The sequence below is a fragment of the Plectropomus leopardus genome, chromosome 2, assembly GCF_026936395.1.
Source record: "Plectropomus leopardus strain MGB_pleo_1.0 chromosome 2, ASM2693639v1, whole genome shotgun sequence".
Lineage (NCBI taxonomy): Eukaryota > Metazoa > Chordata > Actinopteri > Perciformes > Serranidae > Plectropomus > Plectropomus leopardus.
This window is the reverse complement of record NC_142177.1, coordinates 38,320,556-38,331,738: the sequence shown is the minus strand read 5'-3', so window position 1 is coordinate 38,331,738 and position 11,183 is coordinate 38,320,556. Positions and strand designations below refer to the sequence as shown.

At 40.2% G+C, this 11,183-nt stretch overlaps 1 protein-coding gene across 1 annotated transcript; it reads left to right on the top strand.

The window, feature by feature from the left end:
• The first annotated feature begins 1,648 nt into the window (after positions 1-1,648).
• On the top strand, positions 1,649-10,625 carry LOC148190282 (glutamine-dependent NAD(+) synthetase-like). Its single transcript, XM_088072052.1, has 7 exons — positions 1,649-1,756; positions 3,866-3,937; positions 4,920-4,968; positions 5,083-5,185; positions 6,737-6,905; positions 7,920-8,016; positions 8,463-10,625. Exons 1-7 carry the CDS (start codon positions 1,656-1,658, stop codon positions 8,466-8,468), a joined length of 597 nt encoding a protein of 198 aa, XP_087928178.1. The 5' UTR covers positions 1,649-1,655; the 3' UTR covers positions 8,469-10,625.
• Positions 10,626-11,183: the final 558 nt, after the last annotated feature.

Below are 11,183 nucleotides of genomic sequence, written 5' to 3'. Positions count from 1 at the left end.
TGTGTGTGTCCGCGTTCATGTGTGTGTGTGTGTGTGTGTGTGTGTGAGAGAGGTTGGTAGTGTGAAAGTCAGCTCAGCCAAACAGCCTGGCCTAAACAGGATCAACCACTAATCCTTTATCTGCTTAGCTATGGAGGTGGCAGTGTGTGTGTGTGTGTGTGTGTGTGTGTGTGTGTGCGTGTGCATGAACTTGAAGGGTTCTACCTTATGCAGCATCACTGTTTGTGTGTGTAAGTGTGTGTGTGTGGGTGTGTATCATAATTAATGACTTTTGGGAGCTGAGAGAGAGAGGGAGTGAAAAAGAGAAAGTGAGTTGCTCTACTGACCTTCTTAAACATAAACACGCTCCCACTCTCTCCAGGTCTTTCTACTAAAGTTCCATTAAGCAAGGCACCTAATGTGTGAACTGCTGCAGTGGAGCTTCTCTGGGCTCCCCTCAGGTCCTAATGTGCTGAAGTACTGAAGGTTTTTGATTTGACCCAGAAACACTCTGGTTTCGAGCTCACTGGTGTTAAAGCGACAGATCACCTCAAAATTACGTTCAATTTTCCTCCTACCTTCAGTGCTACTTGTCGGTCTAGATTGTTTTGGTGTGAGTTGCCGAGTGTCGGAGATGTCGGTCGTAGAGATGTTCAGGGTTTTTACGATCATTAAAAAAAAACAGAAAAATCATCAATCAAAATCAAGTTTTGGAAAACTAAATATACCATGAAAGTTTTGGAAAAGTCATGGAAATTAGTTTCAGAAACCCACAAAAAAAACATGATCCAACAATAATTTCTGGTTGTGATAAATAGTGTATTTTTGGTGAGTTTTGTTGGAGCTGAAGGATTTGGAAAGCATGTATTTTTTTCTCTGAAAATCACCAAAAAAATTAAAGAAAAAAAATTGCCCAAAGTTTATCTTATAAAAAATCCTCAAACATTTTTAAAGAAAAAAAGGCTATTTTTTTTTTGAGAAACATAACTTTAATAGCATGTTTTCTTTAAAAAATGAAAGAAAGAAAAACATTTGTCATTTTTTTAAATTTAAAAATTACTGGTGATTTTTAAAGAGCAAAAATGTTGTAAGTAAAAATAAATAGTCAAACGTCTTTTAAAGAAAACCTGCCTTCTAAGCCCGGAGCCAGTTTTTTTTTTTAAAATCTTGCAGCCGTGCATTTAAAGCAACATTATGCAACTTTCATTGATTGTTGAGTGTCATTCCCAGTGCCTTAAATTTAAATATCGATGCATTACACCAACCCAAACTGGAAATGAAACTCAACAATCAATTTAAAGTTGCATAATGTTGCTTTGATAAGTTGGTGGTGATAGGTCCTCTGAATTACTTATCATAATGCATTGTGTTCTGGGTGGCTGATAATATCAACAATCATCTGCAGTTTTCATTTCAGTAAGTCTTTGTCAACCTGCTGCCTGCTTCCTTTATGTGTGATAAAACACAGCTGATAATATCACGTTTCCATTCCCCATCAGTAATTGTTTTTTCAGGGTGTCCACATACTTTTGGACATATAGTGTGTATCAAGCAATACTCAAGTTTACTGGTAAGGTAGGAAAACTATGAAGTGTGTGTGTGTGTGTGTGTGTGTGTGTGTGTGTGTGTGTGTGTGTGTGTGTGTGTGTTGTTTTTTTTCCCAGGCTCGAGCCCGGATGGTCTTGGCCTACCTGTTTGCCCAGTTGAGTCTGTGGGCTCGGGGTGGGGGGAAACCAGGTGGACTGCTGGTGCTCGGCTCGGCCAACGTAGATGAGAGGTATTTTATTGGAGACGTTTCTGTCATATTTTATTCGTCTTTCTAAAACAAATTCTTCGCCTGTAGTTGTTTTAAAGGGAAAATAAATCGACCTCAGAGGTTCAGTGACACAAGTTAAATGAGACCGACTCAAGACTATGATTTATTTTGTGATTTTGACGCTAGCAGAGACAGAAAAGAGAGAAACGGGATAAAATACTTTGTCCTAAATATCAACGTGAGACACAGCAACCATTGTTGATTAGGGATGGAAATCTAAAACCAATTGCGTATTGTCAAATTCATCATAACCGTATGCCTCAGAGCTTATAATGATAATAATGATAATAATTATATTAATAATAATAATAATAATAATCTTTATTGTTGTAGCAAATTTCATACATAAAGTGCAGCTCAAAGTGCTTTACATACCAGAGTGCTAAAATTTAAAACCTCACAATAAATAGAAATATATATTTATAAATATAAAAAATAATACTAATAAAATAAAATAATAAAATCATTATGCAGCACATGGATACCATAACTCTGGAAATATGTTACAGACAGGCCAGAGGTGGAAAACAAATAAAAGAAATATTAAATAACAAAAGTCAAAACAGTAAATAAATAGAAGGTGGAATTAATTAAAAGCATGAAATAGAAATGGGTCTTGTGCTGCATCTTAAAATTATGTACAGAGTTTGATTTTCTTATTTATATGAGCAGTCAGAACAATACTTTTTGTAATTTATTTTCGGTACATGGAGACATCAGGTTGGAACTTATTTAAGACAGCAGCCAGAGAGGACAGACGCTGCTTAACCACGAAATGCTTTAAAAACAAGTAAAAGAAAGTGAAAATCAACCCTCAGTGCTGCGGGAAGCCGGTGCAGCAACACTAAAACTGGAGTGATGTGATCTCAGCCTGGTTTGTGTTAAGACTCTGGCTGCTGCATTATGTACTAATTTCTGCCCTTTAATAGTTTTTTTGGGGGGGGTAGGTTAGTATAAAGTGCAATTCAATACAGTTATCAGCTCCTTTTGTTTATGCTGGCATGTTTTTCTGCCCGTTGCAAAATGATAATGTCAAACTTGCTGTAAACAAACAAAAAGCCGTCTTCGCAGAGAGGAAGAAAATCTGCAAAACGCGTCTTCATTTCATGAAAATGTTGAAAACAGTGCTGTGGTTAATGTTTCTAATATGATCATTTCAAGTGGAAACGCCAGCAGTATGCGGAAACATTTTTCTACTCATCATAGCGTTAAAAAAAATAAATGAATGAATGCTTTAACATTCCAGAAAAAACATGTATCTCACACTCTACACGCGTACATTACTGAGGGAAATACCACTGAGGTTGATTCAAAGCTTGGAGACCAAAGACAGCCTGCATCAAAGTTATTGAATTTAGATCAAATTTTTACAATATAACTGCAGCCAAAAACCAACCAATCAGAATACAACCAGAATACCCAGTGCAGAATATAACAGCCAGTGCTGCATTTTGTAGGTGAGATTTATTTATTTATTTATTTATTGGAAATTCACTTTTTATTGAGTTATGAAAAGGTCCAGACAGATAATTTTCTATTACTATTTCCTATTTTTCCCCTTTGCAACTTTATGCCCGATGTTCAAAAACCTCCCTCAAAGGCGAATTACAGCAAATTGGCCAAATCGATGTTTGTTGCTTTTTGTTTTGCTTTTGTTTCCTTCCATCACGTCTAAAGCTCCTTAAGCCTTTAAAACCTGAGTGTATTGGTTTATTGGTTTGATTTCTTTCAAAACTTAACAAGACATGGCCCAAAAGATTGCAAAGAAATTATGCTGATATTTTTAATGACTTTAAATATATTATGTGAGTTGTTTTTATGGTTTTCTTTATGAAAATGTTTTTACTGTGAAGCACTTTGAGATTTGTTCCAAATGTGAAATGCATCACAAATATACAAAAATACAAATGTCCTAATTCGTCATCTTTACTGTTTAAGTTATTTTTGCAGCAGGAAACTCTTTGTCTTGATCCTGATCCTGATGAAGGTTTCGTACATTTGTGTTTCACGTGAGTTCGCGTCACTTTGTCTTTCTTTTCCTCTCGCTCTCTTTTACTTCTCTTTATCCAGCTGTGATGACATTTACTTCCCGACACACCAGCCGCTCACATGGCACTTCCAAACGCCCGAGGAGGAGATCAGGTACAAATACATCGAGAATTTTACAAAAAATACGTATTTTTATACCTCTGTGTCAGCAACAGCTGTGGCCAGAGGCATTATATCGATCCCTCTGTCTGTCCATCTGTACATAAATACTATTCTTATCAACATTATACCTCAAGAACGTCTTCAAGGAATTTCTTCAAATTTGGCACAAACGTCCACTTGGACTCGAGAGTGAAGTGATTCGATTTTGGTGGTCGACAGTTGTGCTGCATTCGGAGTCGGAGTTCCTACTTGTGAACTCACAAGTACATTTTAAATGTAAGAAGTCAACTAAAAGGCAGCGTAAAGTATATTTGCATGTATTTAATTGAAATAATACATCTACTTTCAAATAGTAAAACCTGTTCTGCATATAAATTGATGTCAAATTTCAGTATTTAGTCATAAAATATTAGTATTTATTGATGATGTTAGTATTAAATATTAATAGATTATTAAAATATCAGGAGGTGGCCCTGCTGAGGGTGCAGTTGTCCACAGAGGAGCCACAGAAACGCCAGTTCGTCACTGTCTGTATTGTTTTTTTCTTTACGTTTCGTGTTGTGCACCTGGAACGCTCGAAAGTCGGAAATTGCAACTGGAAATTCGGACATCTGACTTTAAATGCAACGTTAAAGGTCAAAGATCACTGTGACCTCACAAAACGTTTTTTTTTAACTCAAGAATTTAATCACTAATTGTGACAAAGTTTCACAAAAATCTCCAACAGATGAAAATAATTCAGTAATTAAATTTTGTATCCAAAAGATGAACTTGACATTCATCAAAAAAACTGCAAAAAACACTTTTTCTGTCTGTTACCATGGTTTCACAGACATGGATGTAAGCTGTAAGTGACTGGTTCATTGAGTCATACGACATAAAAAAGCATAATTCGAGTCCTTCTGAACGGAAAACCAGCATCATGTCGTCGTCTGTGAAAAGAGCCAGAGCTTTTGTCGCCTGTGTCGTTCAGTTTAGGTCCGGCCTGCTGGCTGTGGGACTACCTGAGGAGAAGTGGACAGGTGAGGAGGAACACACACATTCATGAAATTGTGTGTGTTTTATTGAGACCATTAAAAGAACTGAAATGAAGAAGTTGTTAGATTTTGACTTGACGGCTCTGATTTGTGTCACAGGCGGGTTTCCTGCTGCCTCTGAGCGGCGGCGTCGACAGCTCCTCCACCGCCTGCATCGTCCACTCGATGTGCGTGCTGCTCTGCGAGGCCATCGAGGACGGCAGTGAGTGTTACTCCGTCTGCTTTACTGTAACCACACAAGTTCTCTCAATGGGGCCGTTGTCGCATGTTTTTGCAAAAGATAAAGGTGGGAATATTCTGTTTCCCAAGTTCTCAACAAATGAAAAATACCAAAAATGAACATTTCTGCAAACAAGTATTGTGTTTGTATCAAAAAGCATCTGAGTTTGCACACGAAACGTTCTGCTTTCAGATGCCTTTCACAAGTATTTAAACCTTTGAATTCAAAAACATGGACAACTAGAAACATGATAAGAAATGTTCCACAAATTGAAAAGCTAGTGGGAAAAAAAAAATTCGACTTATTAATAATAAAATATTTTTATTGAATTTTTTTAAATATATTGAAAAACATACCAGTACATAAAACAATATATAAAAGAGTGCAATACACACCTTTAGACCTACATGTACAAGATGCAAAATTCAGCCCAGCGAGAGTATAAATGAAAAATAAAAACAAAACAAAACAAACAAACAAAAAGAAAATTTAAGAAAGGTTGCTTTCTCATTTAAGGTCTCACAAACATCAGAGGCTGACAGATACATTACTGGGGGAGCAAGTGAGAGGTTTGGAAAAATCTAAGTTGTTCAGTTTTGAGGTGCATCGTCTTTTTCCAACTGAGTGGAATGAGTCGCCTCGCAGGGAGCGCGGAAGAGGAAGCTGAACTGAAACCTGCTCGGCTGAAAGCTGCTGGGTGATGGAAGCTTTCACTCTCATCTTAAGGTTTAGAGAGTTTTGCATGCTTTCATTACGTCTAGGTTCGATTATTGCAACTCTTTATACGTGAGACTACACCAGCGTTCACTGCAACGCCTGCAGCTGATGCAGAATGCCGCTGCCCGCCCGTCCGCTTCAGGATCGATGTTAAGATTTTTATTGTTTGTTTTTTAAAATACTAAATGGTATGTCCCCTCAGTGTCTCGTCGAGCTCATCAGTGTCGATACACCAGCCAGATCACTGAGGTCATCAAATGAGCTGCTTTTCATTGTTCCAAAATCTCGTCTAAACACAGAAACATGACCGAGCTTTTGCGACGGCATCTCAAAACTGTGGCGTAATTTACTATTTCTTATTAGATCGGCCCAGACTCTGTGCATCCCTCATACTTGTATTTGATTAATGTTCTGGTATGTTTGTTTTTCTTGTGCATTTTATGTATTTTTATTGACTATTTATTTTGTCTGGTACTTTTGTGCAGCACTTCCAACAACCTCGTTGTTTTTAAATGTGCTATATGGATATATTTGACCTTGACCTATTAAACAGTCCATAAAGCAGATTCTTCAGCAATTACGAATCACCGCAACCAAGAGACATCAGAGAGCATTCAGTCGAACATGTGCACACACATTAATAGGCTGATTGGTCCGCTAGTTTGCCCGATTAGCTGCAGACACATAGATGCACACACACATGACCAACATTATCTCCGCCTTGGCAGAGATAATGTTGGCATGTGTGGCAAACCAGCGACGTAAAGAAGCAGGAGAAATGCCCCTCCCCTTTCTTTCTCTTTGTCCATCTGCCAGACAACCAGGTACTGGAGGATGTTCGCAGGGTCGTCGGGGACGACTCCTACCGTCCTCAGCACCCGAGAGAGCTTTGCGGTCACAACTTCACCACCTGCTACATGGCCAGCGAGAACTCCTCAGAGGACACGTGCAGCCGAGCCAAAGGCCTGGCCAATCAGATCAGCAGGTAGGACGCTTTAACGAGAAGATTGTAAGATGCCATGTGCTATTAATCAGGTAGCATGAAGTGCTTGAGAATCAGTTGAAGAGAGAAGTTCACGTCAACTACCCGTCTGTAGAATTTGATAACATGACAACATGAGTGGCATTTTTACGGATGAAACAGCTGATTGCGGATCCCCTAAAGGGCAGCTGGCAGCACTGGTGTCCGACACTGCGGATCTCTGACACAGTGGCTGGCAGTGCATATCTCTGACACAGTGGCTGGCAGCACAGATCTCCAACAGGGGGGATCTCCGACACAGGCTGGCACAGCGCAGATCTCCAAAACGGCAGCTGGCAGCGCAGATCTCTGACAGCGCAGATGTCCTACAGCGACAGCGCGGATCTCAACCCCTGAATTAAACATTATCATTACAAGTGATGTAACACCAGAGGACAATTATAAGGACTGCCACCACAGGCGACGGCAGGGTAGGGCTTGGTTGGGCTACAGCCCTACCAGAAATAGCCTTCGCCCCACGTCCTGGAAACAGAGTTAAAAACTATTTAAACAAGTACAAATGAGGAATGTGGAATATGTGTTTGTCTTTCTAAAAATATATAACATACAGGAAGCCACTGTTTTTCAAAGTGGGGGCCGCGACCCTCCAGGGGGCCGCCAGGAGGTCTGCGAAAACTTTGAGGAGAAAAAGGAGGAATATTAAAAAAAAAAAATCAACTAAAAACATTATGTGACAAATATTTTTTAAATATATGTATTTGTAGATGTTATTCATCGCTGCATATCAAAATCTGTCCTTTGATGGCAATCTTTTAACTTTTATTTTAAAAAATAACAATTGAATAACAAAAGAGACAAAAAAAGTTTATGGTTTATGGTTACTGTCTAATATTGTTAAGGCAGAAATGACGAGGACTGTTTATAACAGGAAAGACTGATTATTATTAATGAAATAAGAAAAACATATTAAGAAGCACTATGTTTGATTTTTGATATTCGCCATCTGTTTTTTTGCAGCACACGCATGAATATAAACATCGATATGGCAGCGAAAGGCATTCTGGGTATCTTCTCAGCGGTCACGGGGAGGTGGCCTCAGTTTCGCGCCAACAGGGTAAGCCACAGAGAAAACCTGGCTCTGCAGAACGTGCAGGTCAGACCCAAACACACACTCTGCGTCTCTGTTTCTGTCATCGAGGTGGTTTTACCGTCGTGAAGAATTCGTCTTTATTCTCTGTTCACTCAGTTTACCAGTTTTAACTCCGCGTGTCCTCGGACAGTTGAACCACAGTCCTCACACTGATGCTGCAGAGCAAAACTGTGAACGGTTTTGAGTTTTTGTAAGTGCTATAGTGTGTGTTCCTGCGTGTGTGTGCGTGTGTGTGCGTGCGTGTGTGTGCGTGTGTGTGCGTGCGTGTGTGTGTGTGCGTGTGTGTGTGTGTGTGTGTGTGTGTGTGTGTGTGTGAGAGAGAGAGAGAGAGAGAGGAGGGATTAGTATTAGTGGAGAGGATTATCCAGTCTCTCTCTCTCTCTCTCTCTCTCTCTTTCATCCATCCGCAGCACTGAAGAGGCGATAAAGAGGAAAACCAACCATGGGAAGCTCACTTAGACACAGTCTTTGAACATCCTCCTCCTCCACTCCTGCACCTCCTCATTCCTCAGACTCTCCTCCCTCTTCTTTTTTTTCTTCTTTTCTTTCCATTTCCTTCTCTTTCCTTTCACCATTCCTGCTGCACTTGTATTGTTTCCTCTCCTTCACTTCTTTGCAACACCTCTTCTTCTCCAACTTGTTCTAACTATCCTTTTTTTCATACAACCACTGCAGCTCCACTCCTTTTGGCATTTCTTTTCCTTCACTCCACGGTCAAGCTTCTCCTCATCCTCCACTACAGCATCTTCTCTCCTGTCACTTTCACCCGCTCATCCTTTCGCTGCTTCCCTTTTCTTTTGGCATTTTTGCCTTTATTAGATAGGCCAGATCAACAGTGTGAAAGGGGGAGAGAGGGGGGATGACATGCAGCAAAGGGCCGCAAGCCGGACTCAAACCCACGGCCGCTGCGGCAGCGACAGTGCCATTATTCGTGGGGCGTCTGCTTTACCCACTAAGCCACCAGACGCCGCTGTCTTTGTATATTTAAGAAAAATATTTTCCTACTCTGTCTAAAAGTCTGTTTTCGAGTGAGTGCGTGAAACATGTGGTTGCATGTTGGTATCCTAGGTTTCCTGCTTTTGCTGTTGACATTTTGAGATAGCACCGCTGTGATGTCAACAAATTCACGTTTTATTAGATTTGAACAACCTTGTTTATCCCAGGTCAGTTTAGTTTTACAATCTAACTCAAACCTTACAGAAAGTTACAGACAGAAACAAGCAGCAGTTGGCAGTAGTAGTATGTCAGAGGGATCAATACATCTGCAAAGATGCACATCACTAAAATACAAAGTATACAAAAAACCTAATCATTTTAAAAGACTGTCAAAATTGAGCAGCCTGAGGCGTGTTTTGTAGTGCCGGCCTGAGGGCAGGAAAGTGACAGGACGTGATAGACTGAGTGATAATCCTTTTGCTTTCTGGGCTACATATTTACTTCCAAGGGGACATAGGTTTCTCTGCTGGACTCCAGTTGTCTTATAATAATAACTTTATTTGTATAGAACTTATCTAAACAAAGTTACAAAGTGCATAAGAATAAAACAAAAATATATACTGTTACAATAAATTAATGAATGTTAAGAGCTAATATTGTGAGAACAATCCTCGTGTACATGGATCCGCAAACAACCGAAAACGCTGCAGTACACATGCCAGGCCAGTAGTTGGCAGTGTAACTTGTGAAGTGCGGCCGTGATGTTACTGTTCTCACTGAATCCGCTTATTGCCAGTTAACACTGCGACCGTGAGGAGGTTGCATTTTCAAATGATTACACTCTGGAAGCCAGTTTCAAAAGTTTGTGTTTTCAGGCCCCCAAAACACTGTTGTTGTGAGAGCAAAAGGCCAAACTGCAACAAAAGTTTAATGCAATAAGTGTCGCTGTGTAAACAGCCCCTCAGTCTAAATGTTTCTTTCCACTCCTGTTTCTCTTTTCTGTCTTTTTGCACCATATTACATTTCTCTTATCCCTTTTCCTTTCCTCCTCGCTAAAATGTTCCATCTTTCCCACACATGTGCACCCGATCTTCAAAGAAATATATTCATAAAACACATTTATTCTATGTAAAATCTAAAGCAGTTTTGCTAATTATGGTTCAATCAAGCGAGTGAGGATAATAAAAGACGCCGTATTCCACGCAGCAGCTAATTCTGCTCTTCAGCCTGCTAGCCTCACCATGCTCTGCTGTCATAATAGCTTATGTAAAGTGTTGGCACGCGTCCCTCCGTGGTTAACAGGTTTAGACACCTTCTGATCCCCCTCGGGCTTAACTTCTGACACCAACGCGCCATGTACTTCTCTGTGTAAGGGCTCTCAGTGGCGACTAAAAAGGATTCACCTCCCATGACACACAAATACAGGATCGGATACATGTCGACTGAAGCTTTCTTTAAAATCACGCTCGAGAGCTGTCGACAATAATCCAGATCTGTTGCTTTCAGGGAGTCTTGCTTCACAGTACATTCGAAGGTTGTCTGACAGTTGCAGTGTCTGAAGTATAGAAAGAATCTCATGCTGGCAGAAGGTCGCGGATCTGACCTCGACAGCCAGTGTTTCCATGTGTGCTTTGAGCAAAATATTGAACCACTGACAGCTTGCTCATTCTAAGTTTTTGAGACCTACATGCCAAAAATGTAGCAGTAAAATGAACAAACATAATGGTAATGGAGGAAGCTGGCCCTGTGGTCAAAGAGACTATTCTGTAATGGAAAGCTGACAAGTGTAATCTCCCCGGCATCCAGAGCTTCCTGGCTAACGGTGCTGGATTGGTTTCAGGCTGTGGACAATTGTTAAAACTGGTTAGCTCCAAATATTTGCACCTTTGACCTGAACATGCACACCTGAGCCCTCCTCCTCCGAGTAAACCTGAAGCACTTTGTTAGAAGTCAGAATCTTATCTTAACATACTGAAGGAACAACCGCAGCAGGCACATTTTTGGGTATACCAGATTGCAGACGAGTTCATTAAGCTTTCTAAAGTTAGAAGGACTGGAATTAGACTTGTTTTTCACTGCCCCCCTATGATGCCAAATCTCTTATCTGGCAGCATGACAGAACTGTCCAATTACCTTGTTAGTGAATCCTTCACAGTGTGTAAACAGGTAACTTCCCCCAGATCAAGAGCTCCGTT

What these genes read in the sequence shown, in the direction of transcription:
- LOC148190282 (XM_088072052.1), top strand. Translation starts at nt 1,656, where the DNA reads ATGGTCTTGGCCTACCTGTTTGCCCAGTTGAGTCTGTGGGCTCGGGGT. An exon ending in ACGCCCGAGGAGGAGATCAG is followed by an intron (nt 3,938 to 4,919) that starts GTACAAATACAT and finishes TGTGTCGTTCAG; the next exon opens with TTTAGGTCCGGCCTGCTGGC. An exon ending in CTGGCCAATCAGATCAGCAG is followed by an intron (nt 6,906 to 7,919) that starts GTAGGACGCTTT and finishes GTTTTTTTGCAG; the next exon opens with CACACGCATGAATATAAACA.